Below are 13,587 nucleotides of genomic sequence, written 5' to 3'. Positions count from 1 at the left end.
ATTAATGTATTTAACATATTTACAAATGACCAATGTGCCTTGGTCAGTAGAGCATTTTCTTTTTATTGTCTGGGTCAGCTTTAGCATTTGCATGACACCATATTGGAAGACAAATCTCACAGATCTCTTTTTTTTTTTTTCTTTCTTGTTGAATTAAAACTAGTTGTGTTCTCTCAATTCTAAACTAAACAGACTCACCTCTTCCTGGCCTTGAAATTATAAGCATTTAGAAAAAAATTGAAAAAGTTTGAACTTGAATTGCCACAGATTTGTGAGACCATTATACAGTGATACGTCTTATTTACTTTGAATATGTTTTCGTATAATTGTCTTGCTAGTTTTAGTAGCCTTCACATTTCTTTTCATATGTTATTATGCAACATTAACATCTTCGGTTCAACGTCCATTTCACATGCTGGCATGTGTTGGACAGTTTTAAGAAATTGACTTCCAAAGTAATCTATCTCTGACCAGGTCTTTATTCCTCTTTTTCAGGTCTATTTTTATCACTTTCTTCCATGTTTTTCTTGGCTTTCCCTTGTGAACTGAGGCTGTGATCTCAACTGTTTTGCATCTGCTAACCTAAGAACTCTCATCCATTCTTTCAACATGACCATACCATCAGTCTCCTGTTCTGCATATATCTCCATATACTGTCCAGATTCAATCCTCCTCTGAGTTCATCAGAACTAAGCCTGACTTTAAGACTCATACTGCACATCCATCATATCATTCTCATATTAATTCTCTCCATGCAACGCATATCCTTAATCCTCACTGGTCAGGTTTCACTTCCATACATATTCATATTGCATACACATACCTGATAGACTCTTTCCTTGGTTGATAGTTGTAACACTATTAGTTAGTAATGGTACCCTAAACTTGCTCTTTCCACTTCTAACTAGCTAACTAACTGCAATTGCAGTAGCCCTTGCTCTATCCTGTGCTATAATGGTATGTATGTCCAAGATAACAAAACTTTTGGCCAACCTCAATAGCTTCACCATCCAGGTATATTTTGTTCACCTTTAAGTCCTCATCCATCTCCTTTGTCTTACACTTCTTGCACACAAACTGATTATCCTCTCTCAACCTACCAATAATTCCACTGCATTTCTTGTGTGCCCAATGTTTACAAGTACCACAAAAAAATTGAATGGCACTTGACCATAGCCAAAATCAACAGAGTCTATGGCCAAGACTTTAATGGCCTTTTCCCTGTTCGCTGTGGTATATTGCTAGTCTTGTGCAGTTCTAGGTGGTCTAACCCCCCTCTCCCACAGGCTTTGACTTTTCTCTTTGAGAAAGAGTTTATTGCTAATTGCCTAAGGCACCCTTACTAGAAAATGCTGATGGGGTTGCCCGGGCATTTTTTTATAGGCCAGAATGCTCCTCTGGAGTGCTGGGTCTTCAATCCCATTTTCTGATCCATCTCACATCTTCTCACCTTGGGAGAGAGATAAATACCTACCTGATTCCCATTCCACCAGCTGAGTAGTAGAACTTTACTTTCCGCTTTTTGAGAGCTTTTCAGCCCTGCAACCACCGGTCATCACTTCAGTCTCTGTACCATAGCATTTCTCCAAGAAGGTTTTCCATCGGTTCCCAACCAAATACTAAATCCTTAACATGCAATATCTCTTACGAACAATGAAACTACCTAGGCAATGCTTCTACAGCCTTACAGAACCGTGATAAACTCCTACTTTAATATTAAAGCTGTCACTTAATATGCTGTTAATTCTAACATGACTGAGCATTTCTGAACCTTCGCGAACCATTCAGTTATCACTGGTTTACACAAAGTCTATCAGACAACATCTTTTAGCACTCTATCAAAAACTTTCTTCAGATCCACAAAAGAAAAATACACCTTCTTATCAAGATATTTTTCTTGCATTTTTCTCGAGATAACTACAGCATGAGTGGTACTATGCACATGTATAAAACCAAATTGTATTTCATCTCTGTTTACCTTTATTTGTGCTGGTGTCCCTCTTTCAGTCACTTTCAGGACCTGATTTTTCAGCTTTAAGAATTACCTTTATCTGATGCTTTTCCTTTACCTCTTTTTTAAAAATAATCTTTTGCCAAATCTGTGATTATCACAATGCCTGTTTCAACGTAGCCTCCAATATTTTTTCCAATTATGCCTGAGAATCCTCCAGCCTTACCCGTCTTCATCTTACAGCTTCTCATATCATTTCTTTCCCAATTTGTATAGCTGGACCAGATACTGCTTTTGCAACTTCTAGGTTTTCATGGTTCTAAGGTTATTTCTTATTTATGCCTTTTTGGCAAGGCTTGTAGAATAGGCTGACTGCACCTCGACAGAGGGGTATCACTCCATAACTAAAAGCCAGGAGAAAAAAAAAATGTCTTCACATCAAATAGAGCATTAGAACTAAATAAGATTATTAAAGGTTAAAAAGATGACATAAAGGACAATAGAGGTGGGGGGGGGGGGGTGACTTTTGGTGATCCTTTAACAGAATGGGTTCAAAAGTTCATTTATTTGTCTTAAATTTTGAATTTGTCACTGAAAAGGAGGGAGGGGGGGTGATCAAATTTAGCAGCATTATGTGTTATAATTTACGATCCTTACTAAACTGGAGCAGTGGGGGCTAGTTTATAGACAGAGGGAAATAAAATGCAATGAATATTGATTAGGCAGATGTGGGTGGGTTAATTGATATTTAGTGAGGGAGAGAGCTATAAAATATTGGAAGCATTTTTAAAAAAGATCTAATTTGGGCAATTATGATTTATGTATGTTTAAATTGATATATACATATATATAGACTCTTTATTTGTTTTTACATAAGCAGTAATATGTTGCTACACAGTCATGAGCATGTTTCGATCAGCTAGTTACCAGTAACTAGAGACTTCTTCCGGCGATACAGCTTATACGAAAGCAAAGTTTGCAATGAAAATATCAGGTTTTCCTCGTCACAGGGAGTTAATATCAAGAGGTTCTGTCAAATAAGATTTGGTAGATTTAAATCTTATTTTTCACAACATTATAAATAAAGACGAAACGTTGATGAACACATAACTCGGGTTGTTCCTTTTTATTTTCTCTATTTTGTCGGAATACCATTTCCATTATTCTCATCATATATTTATATAACTTTTATTCACCTTAAATAAGTCACATTGCTACTGATCCATTAGAGGTTGGATTTATAGGGAGCATCATATCTGGGGAGTTGGCAAACAAGATGTTTGTTCACATTACATTTAAATTTCTGCATGCTGGTACAATAAGAAACAGGGCGAATGGAGGAAATTCCAAAGATGATTCTTTCTATACTCTTTAACCTTCAATAATCTTCCTTATTTTAATTTGTAATTTATAATACTTATCTCCGATGTGAAAACATTTTTTCTTTTACATATTTGAAAAAGTGATACATTAGATTGAAACATCATCTGAACTTTTCACATATCTTCTTTTTTTTTCTTTTTTTTCATATAAAAAGATTTTCCTAGCTTTATTTACACCCCCTACCCCCACCCAAATTGTTCTACAAAATAAATTAACAACAGTTTTACCACCTGGACTTCATCATATCTGGATTGTCAATTTAACCGAATTTGTGTCTAGTTTGTGTATAATATCTTGAGCACTTAAAAAAAAAAAAATTGTTTTCTTTTTAGTAGACTATAACTAGTTTCAGACTCTTTGTGTTTTTCAGATGACCAAAGACATGTAAATTTGTATTCGTTTTTCTTCTTCTATATTCACTTTTTTGAAAAATAAACAAGACTTAATATTTAATTAATTTATTTTTTTTGGCAATCTGAACATCACAAAGAGCATGAAACTTTTGTTGTGGCCTATTAAACATAAGTCTTTTAATTATCATAAAGCTCAATCGGAGTTAGTACTTACTTTATATATATATATATATATATATATATATATATAATTTTTGTTTTTTCTCACTGTAAGGGTCCACATTACTCCTTTACTATTACTCTTCAAAATGTATGTGTAGATAATGTTTGGCAAGAAACAGGAATCATATGACTGGTGTACATTCCTATAAAATGAATTTCCTTTAAAAACCTAAAACAAACAAAAATGAATTTCTTTCGCCTGGCTTTTTACTGAAATCATTATCACTTGACAAAACAAGTCACTGCTGAATTTTCTTTTTTCTTTCTTCTTTGTTCCCCTCACCTTAATATTTGTCCCATTTGCTTCTCTTTAATTTGACTTGTAAAAAATGTGTGGTTTTTGTCTTTTTTTTTTTTTTTTTCCCCACCCTTTTTTATCCCCCCGCCCCCCAAAAAATGTTGATTTTTTTTTTTTTATTTCGGTTTTTGTTTGCCACTGTTTTTTGTTTGCCACTGTTTTTTTCTTTTTCTTTTTTTTTTTTTTTTGCTTTATTTCATTAAACGTTTAAATGACATTACTGATTAAAACGAAAGATGCTTAAATGGTATAACAATAAAATTTTTTTTAAATGTCTGATGAAAAAATGTTTATTTTCTTTTGTTGATGAATGATTTTATTATAAAACATTTTTTTTTTTTAATCATTATTTTTTTATTTTATTTTTTTTTTTACAAGAAAAATTTTATTTTCATCCAGAAGTTTCACTTGTCTGAACTTTATCAAGCTTAGACTTAGAAGTGAGAGGAGGATAACATGGCATGATTAGAATACGTGTGACTGTGACGTCATACATACAAAGCGGGTGTCATCATCAACAGGATCAACCATGTAAAGCATTGTAAAAAAACAAGTCACCGCAACACGATCATGGGCACAAGACGGTGGATATAAGATGTCAAGATCAGTCACCTCGACCCACGAACCCAAAGGAAATAAAACCTCAGAAATTATGTCCCTTCAATCATCGACAAAGTTGTCTCCTCTTCAAACTATTTCAATACTAGCGGGGATGCCCGAGTGTTTAGATGGTGTAGTAAGGACCCCTGGGAAGCGGGGTTCAAAATAAAAGCAGCGGAAGTGCCCGGGTGTGTGTAGGTGGTGTAGTAAGGAACCCCCAGGGGAGGGGTAGTAGAGGAGGGATTTAAACAACAGTAGGCAGTTTTTAAAAAAGAAAAAAAAAAAAAAAGTGGTAGTAGGCAGGCAGGCAGGCTCGAACCTGTGATGTAAAGGAGACAAAGATTTAAAAAAAAAAACGTGACGTCTTAGCTGATGTCTCTATCACCCAACCGAAAGTTCAGAACGTTGAAATTAAGCGTAGTCAATTGAAAAGACAATGACATTGCTAAAATATTGGCAAAAAAAGCGACCCCTCCTTGTACAAAACTGCTCAGTTGAGGGTGAAGGAATGAATGTCTTTGACCAATTTGGTACTTGATTATGTAGTAGAGCTGACATCTATTCAATGTAGCCACCTTATCAAGGCCCAAAAGCCACTCGAGGATAAGGGGGGTTAATGAATGTAATGTGGTAGTGTAGTAATTGTGTAAATTGGGTAGAATTTTGATTATTTATAGGGACGGCTCAACAAGAACCTGTTTACATTGGATTTTAAGGCTACCATATTGTATTCAACCAGGAAGCAGGCCAGTGGAACAGTGTTCCACAGGCGGACAGTTCTGGGAAAAAGCTTTATTCATGGAATTTGCATTTAGATTTAGGCACAGATAGAGAGTGGGAGAAACAGGAATCTTAGTCATTTGAAGTATTGCCATGGATGGTAGTGTCTATGTAAATGTCTACGAATGATCTATGAATGTAATTTGGGAGATTGTTGATGAAGATCAGGAAGAGAGTTTGGCCCAGGATGAAACCTTGAGGAACGCCAGCATTGATTTTTTTTTTGTTTTACCCTTTCTTTCTTTGTCTGTTTTTTTTTTTATTTTCTTAATCTTTCAATTCATTTCTTAGTTTTTTGGGTTTTCCTTCCTTTCTTTCTTACTCTTTTTGCTTCTTCACGGTAAACTGATTCTTCTCACCAATGCATGCCAATTCTAAATGACACCGCATTAATTCGAACGGTGGTGTATATTGGAGTGGTCCTTAATCTTTTTACTGTTCCAGATCTCAATCTGTTGTGTTGAATGTCACTGTCGTCTAGTGGTAATCATTAAAATAAAAAATATAAGAAAAACATCATTTTAGTATTAAACAGATTTTTTGTTTATTCTTTTGTTGTGAATGGAACGAGAGGAAAAGATTTCTTTTGCTGATTCATTAGTTCATATAAAAATATCTTTGTTTAATGTTGCTTCTCACCAATAACTAACAAATTTCAGATACGCTTTTTTCGTGAAGCAGTTTTAGATCTGATTGGCTTTTCTAACTTCTGTTCCCATATTCTGCTGGTTTTGACCGCTACTCGTTCCAAAAAACCCCCATCCTCAACAGTTCCTAGTACAGCCAAACTAGAAATAACCCATCAATCAGAACTAACCAATGCACCTTCATATATTACACAGTCAGTTTTAAAGAAAGATATGATTAAACATGTATTCGAATCACAGTGTTTAAGTGGGACTAAGACTTAATATCAGGGAGATCATACTGCTGATGAAATGTTATGGACCTTCCCCTCTTCCGAGCCAGAATTTTAGGAAATGGTTCAGTAGTCATCAAGTAGGATCTGAAACATCATAGGTTGACATAAGCATTAGCAATGGATCGAATCAAGTGGAGAGAATCCTTGAACTCAGGAAACAAGCAACGATAAAGTGCAATAGTAGTAGAAGGGGTTAGTTTATTGCTAATTGCCCGAGGTGCCCTTGAAAGAGAACGCCGACGGGGCTGCTCTGGCACTTTCTCCTCGAGGATGCTGACTTCTCAATCCCACCTTCCAACCCTGGTATCTAAGTTTTTACAGTGAGAGAGAACTAAAAACTTTCACAGTGGACTGATCTCTCTCAAAGTCTGACTGCATATTCAGCAAAAGATTCCCCTTCATTTTTATTGGATCTCGGATTACTGAATGTGTATCTCGTTATGTTGTTTTTTTTTTTTTCTGGGGATTTTTTTTTTTGTTTCTTTCTTCTTTGTTCTCTAATATTCTGTTTCTCCCCCACCCCCTCCCTCTTCAATGTTGGACGATTGTTTCACCAGCCACCTGTTCTCCTTCGCCCTCATCTTCTCATATAAGTAATCACATCATTTATTTTCAGTAGATGAGACCCTACGCTGGAATAGACTGAGATGGTTCGGCCATATCCAATGCATAGCAGTCGATAAGTGGACAAGAAGACAAACGGAATCGTTAACTTTGATGTCCCTGCAGTCTGTCCAAGATATCGACCTAGGAAGAGGTGAAGTGATAGCATCAAGCAGGACCTGAAACATCATAGGTTAACAGAAGCATTCACAATGGATCGAATCAAGTGGAGGGAACCCTTGAACTCAGGAAACAAGCAACGATAGACGTGCAATAGTAGTAGTAGTAGCAGCAGCTGAAGTTCTCCAATTTCTTTAGGTCATTCTTTCTTTCTATTTGTGCCTAAACCTAAACACAAATTCCATGAGCAAAGTTTTTTTTTCCTAGAATTGACCACCTGTGGAACTCTGTACCGCAGGCCTGGTTTCCAGCTTACTACATCATGGTCGTCTTCAAGTCCAATGTAAACAAGTTCTTCTTGAGTCGTCCACTTATATAATCAAATTCTACTCAATTTCCACCACTACCAATCACTACGCTGTTGTCTCGCTGACTAACTTACTCACATTAACCCTTATCCTCAAGTAGCCTGCAGGCCTTGATAAGTATGTATAACAGCATTCTGGTGGAAATGTACTGCATACGTCCCATGCCTTTTCTTTTCTTTCTACATGTTGCCATAAGAAAAGTTTCACACATGATGAGAACAATCGATCAGCTAACAAGTGTCTTTTGTTTTCTTTGTTTTTCACAAAGAGATTACCCACATATCAAGGCCCAGAAGCCACTTGAGAATAAGGGTTAATATGTATATTGCAGTCATTGGAATAATTGTGTAATGATTCTTTTCTAGTGGTAATTTGGTATAATTAGATTAATTATGAGGACGGTTCAATAAGAACTTGTTTACATTGGATTTGAAGATGAACTCGATCCGTCCAACTATATATATGGAAAAAGAAAACTATATAGATGGAAAAAGAAAATAATAAATTATCGTTCCTAGATGTGCTGATAACTCGCACAGGTCAGGGGTTTATGTCATCTGTATATCAAAAGCCAACTTTTACTGGACAGTATCTAAACTACAACTCCCACCATACATATGATGTAAAGAAAGGAATCGTCCGTTGCTTACAACACGGAGCAAAAGCAATATGCAGTAACATCAGTGCATATCAAGAGGAGATGGCAAATTTAAGAGAAACCCTCCACCGAAACAACTATCCAGAGAGCATGACATCAGCTCCAAGAAATCTGGACCAAACACAAAAGGACACCACTCAAAAACTCACCACCGTTTGTATACCATATATGAAGGGCTTGTCTGAAAAACTTCAACGAATATGTAATCCATACGACATCAGGACAGTATTCAGGAATGATTCAACTCTCCGGAAACAGCTTGTGAGAGTCAAACCCCCGACAGAAAAAATCATGACTAAGAACTGTGTATATGAAATCCCATGTAAATGTGGAAAACTATACAAAGGTGAAACGTGTTGTCCGTTGAAAGTATGGTTAGAAGAATATCGAAAAGACGTACGTGGAGAGACTGAAAAGTTCTGACCATATCGGGAAAGAAAAGGGAAACTATCTACCATTATGGGACGAAGTAAAAATTATAGACAGAGTGGAATGGTGGAGAGTAAGACGACTCAAAGAAGCAGCACATATGCTGGGGAATAACCAACTGCTAAGTAGACCTAGTATAGAATTCAATACGATATGGGAACCAGTAATTATAAACAATAGATAATATATACAAGTAATAAGTAAAAACAGATAGATATACATTAATATATAGTAATAATTAGTGATATTTACAACTAGAAATAAAATAGGTTTAAGGCTCCTAAAATTTGTACTAGAATTGTCCGCAAGGACCCATGGCGTACTGGGAAAAATCAATTGTAAAAGTGATATTCTCCTGAAGGTTCAATCCTCAGTGTAGGTGACAGAAAAATACATTTGCGAATTACTTACGACCTCTGTCCAGTTGTGGCTGACGGAACAAGAGCATGCTACCCCCATGAAGTAAATAAAGGGTTCCGCTCGAAATTCCGTCCAAATTCCTGAGTTCAACAAGAACATTCCAGAGTTCAACAAGATAGACCTGAAGAAGATCGGAGGTTATATTGAACGAAACGTGAAAATCACACTCAAGATTAGAACAGTAGTCCGATGAATAATAATACAACCAATTCTCTATTGATTATTATATTGTACCCAATATATAGTAGTACTTTCAAAAGTTTGACCTGGGGGCATAGAAGGTACATGTTTGGTTGACTTACACCTGTCAAGTACTAACTTTTTTAAAAATTTTGACCCCTTAACAGCTATTTTTACCGGCTAAAAACCAAATCAAATTTGTTCCACATATTCCTTTATATATCAAGTCTGTAGACCAAAAATTGACAAAAGAATTTGGTAGTGACTGTTATTCAAAGTCACTTGCATAAAAAATTAAGGAATAAACTGTAAGATTGTCAACATATTGAAATTTAGAATATGCTCTGTAATTACATTGAGCTTCATGAATTAAAGGATTGCTATAAATAAAAAATGAAATATAATTGAAAAAAAACATTTTGTAGCGTTTTAAAAATGATATACGGAAAACCCTAGGGATCCCTTTTGCCAACAAGCTCATCAGGAGTTAATCATTGGTATACAACAGAAATACAAAAACAAATAAAATTATCATGAAAGAGCAAATACTCAGAGATATATGAGTAAAATTTAAAAAAAAAAAAAAAAAAAAATGGGCAGAAGAAATTTATTAAATCATTGGACCTGTTCAGGGATATATTTTAATCATTCCCATACCCCCCTCCATCTTATTTGTACATACATTTTGTATAATTGTATTATTTTACCAACAAATGTTTTGTGGTGTGTCTACTGTGTGAAGTTGAATTAACTTGCAATAGGATGTTTTGACGTTACCTTTAATGCAGGAAGTCAGCCGAACTTTAACGTTTATTCATTTTGATAAAGATAGGTTGTTTGGGATAAATTTTGTATTTTCTTATATTCTTTTATTTCAGAACGATTTCAAGTATTTAATAGTGATAATTTGCAATGGTTAACTGTCTGTGTACGATTTGTTAGTTGAGAGCTGGAGATCATTTGATGATTGGAAAAACATCAGAAGATTGAAAGAGGGTGATCTCTAGCACAATGATTTATGCTAGATTAAAAATTTGGAAATCTTAGCTGCAGTTTAGTTCTCCTTGAAGGCCGTGAGATGTGAGCTGAAGAATTGTGGATATGTGGAATTAGTCATTAGCAGGAAAAGGATAAAAGCATTTTGACTGTGTCTACAATAAAATTTGGTGCTAATGTACGAAAGGGATCCCAAATGTATGGCCTCAGAAAATTTAGGTCATGTGGTATTAGCTGACCAATGTTACATCAAATGACATAGTCCCCTTTCTTTTTGACCTGTGCTAGCTTTCAATCGCCCCGCCTCCGCATCTTATAAAACTTGTGATTTTATTGATCTTAAAAGTCAAGAATAAAAAATAGTTCAAAGAATATTCAGGCATTTACAGACAACAAACTAAAGAAGTGGTAAAGAAACAAATCTATATATCTATAAAAGTGAACGTGTCTGTCTGTGTGTTTGTGTACATTTCCCTACACAATATCTGTCAATTTACAGTCTACAGACTCGAAATTTGATATACAGAGTACTGAGATTTGGGAAAATCTTTGTAATCGGTTTTCGGCCAAAAATTTGGCTGTTAAGGGGTAAAAATTCAACGATTTGACCTTTGAGAACTCTACCAAACTCCTCCGCTAATTTTGGTTATAAACACTTGAAATTTTAGATATAGTTTCCTTGGACATGGATCTAACTTAATAACTTGATTTGAGCCCAAAACAATAAATGTTAAGGGGTCATAATAGGGGTCAAATTTTAAAAAAAAAAATTGAACGCTGCAGTCTCTACCAAATTACTCGGACAATTTATGATCTAAACATTTGAAATTTTACATAAAGGGTATTCAGAGATATGGCAAGCTTTTTAATCAGTTTGATTTGAGTTATTAATATATAAATGTATGTATGTTTGCATGTCTGCCTAAAACTTTCGACAGAGGTGACAGATTTTCACAAGATCAGTATCGTTTTGAAGTTCGACCTTTCAGACGACAAATATTGAAAAATTGGCTAAAAACATTAATATCTTCACCTTCAACTAGGCACTTTTCTACAGGGAGGGGTCACTTTTTTCGCTGATATTGTCGAAAGTCATCCCCTCTTTTCGATTGTCTAGCCTTAATTTAAACCTACGTCACTTCTGGTTTGGCAGTGGTTGTAACAGCAAAGACGTCACTTTTTTTCCCATTCTTTTCCTCCTTCGCGGTACGGATTCGAGCCTGCCTTCCTACTACCACTGTTTTTTTTTTCTTTTTGCTCAACATACTGGGCTGAAATGAAGTGACACCAATCAGCTAATATCATGTGACCTAAATTTTCCAAGGCCAGAAATTTAGAATCCCTTTCATACACTAAAATTTGTTGAGAAAAAAAAGATAAAATAAATAAAAAATATAGTTATGTGTCACATCTCTGGGGGAAACTAGAAGTGGCCTTAGTTGGTTGTTAATTCAAGGAAGACTAGTAGAGGAACCAGACATGACTTTCATAATAGAGGACCATGAACCAGTTCAGTCGAGATGAGCCAGCAATGTAGCAAATATGTCTGGTTGACAAGGTACCGTACCATATATATATGTGTGCACACATTTATTCTCAAAACATTAAATATTTACAGGTTCTTATCCACAATTCAACCTAGTTAAGATAACAAAATGGCAGAAAAATCTTCATGATGTGCATATTCGTTATGGAATGAAAATTTCATATTCCAAAAGTCATATACATTGATCAAATAGTTTTTTATTTTTAAAACCAAAAAAAAATCAAATTTTACGATTAATATTTTGCAGCCATTATAAGGCCGATCAAAACAAGCAAAAAATTATCGGTAGTCGAATTGAGTTGACTACCTTGATTTCTAAAATATTGCGGATCCGTCTCACTTCCTCGTAATATTTTATTTTCTTAACTACTTGATTAATTTATATGATTTTGTAATAAGGCATTTTCTTTCTGTGGCAAGTATGTATATCAAAGATTTTTCTGTATTTTTCTTTCAATTAGGTTGAATTCTGGATAAGCACCTTTTTTACATTTGCAAACATACAGATTTAATAACGAGGACAGATTTTTTTTTTTTTTACAAATCTAATTTATTACAGTTTAAAGTTCAATATCAAAACCATTCTACATGCAATTATTTCCCTTGTTCATACAATAGCAGTTATGTCCCCTTTTACACAAAAAATCATGAGGTTTGAGTTGTTTTACTTTTTGTTGAAGTTTGAGTGCCCATACTTTTCGTGGAGGTTTGAGTAGCCTTATTTTCTGCTGAGGTTTGAGTAGCTTTATTTTTCATTGACCTTCGTTTTCTTGACTTTGCCTTTAGTTTGGTTCTGGTTTTGGCTTTGCTCTTTCGTTTTGTTTGACTCAGAGCCCTTTTGGCTTTTCTGTAACCCCTCACAAATTCAGGTCGACCTGCATCAATCATGACGTATTCCCAATCGATAATTTCCTCAGCGTATCTTTCTCTTTCCAGGCGAGCTTCTTCTAAATAAATCTGAAATTTAAAAAAGAAAAGACCACTCATATTACAATAAGCGAAAAAAAAAAGTTGGTTACGTTTTAGTCGTAAAATATGCATAAATATTATATTTTAATTAATACGGAAACTGAGACATGTGCATGCGATTATGTTTTTTCTAATCAGTTCGCTTCTTGTAAGTAAAAAAAAAAGAAAAAGAAAAAATACTCAAGCTGAGATCGAAACAAAAACCTACAGACAGTGAGTCAAGTATGATAACCATTAGACCAGCATGACACAATCTTTAAACGGTGTTTTCAAACTTATTCTTAACATAGGTAATCTGTAATGTGAACATGCGCATTTGTGTAATTAGCAAATAGATAAAAATCCTATGACTCTCACGTACTAATTTTTCCATTTTTACCCCTCAATAACTTTTTTTTCTGGAGGAAAACGAACTAAAAGTTTCTACGTCTGAACATCCTATATACCAAATTTCAAGTCTGTAGATCAAAAAGTCATTGTAGCATTTAATTGAAACAAAGAAATCAGAAATTAAGAGAACACATATAGTGATCATGTCTTACTTTCATCAAAAAATGCTAATTGAAAAGACATTTTTATTTTGTGTGACATCACTGGAGAGTTCTATAATAAATGGAAACATCTTACACCCGGCTTTTTCAATAGAGAACTAATCACAAACATAATGTGTATTTTTACTTACTGCTTTCTCGTCTGCTGGCATAGTTTTCCACATGTTGGCAAGTTTTTTTGAAAATTCCTAAAATATATATATAAAACAATAAATTTTTTAAATTCAAGATAAATCAG

At 34.7% G+C, this 13,587-nt stretch overlaps 1 protein-coding gene across 2 annotated transcripts in view; it reads right to left on the bottom strand.

Moving 5' to 3' along the window:
- Positions 1–12,354: 12,354 nt before the first annotated feature.
- LOC145243943 (transcription factor A, mitochondrial-like) overlaps positions 12,355–13,587 on the bottom strand; it is a 48,755-nt gene continuing 47,522 nt past the window's right edge. For both annotated transcript variants that reach the window (XM_080107070.1, XM_080107071.1), the window contains exons 6-7: positions 13,481–13,537; positions 12,355–12,786 (exon numbers count right to left, since the gene is read on the bottom strand). In XM_080107070.1, the coding sequence (XP_079963196.1) occupies positions 12,475–12,786; positions 13,481–13,537 (369 nt within the window). In that variant the 3' untranslated portion in view covers positions 12,355–12,474. The remainder of the gene's footprint in view (positions 12,787–13,480; positions 13,538–13,587) is intronic.

This window comes from Euprymna scolopes, chromosome 22 (assembly GCF_053919585.1).
Source record: "Euprymna scolopes isolate OS-2025 chromosome 22, ASM5391958v1, whole genome shotgun sequence".
Lineage (NCBI taxonomy): Eukaryota > Metazoa > Mollusca > Cephalopoda > Sepiida > Sepiolidae > Euprymna > Euprymna scolopes.
Note: the sequence above shows the minus strand (reverse complement) of the source record. Positions and strands in the feature narration are given on the sequence as shown.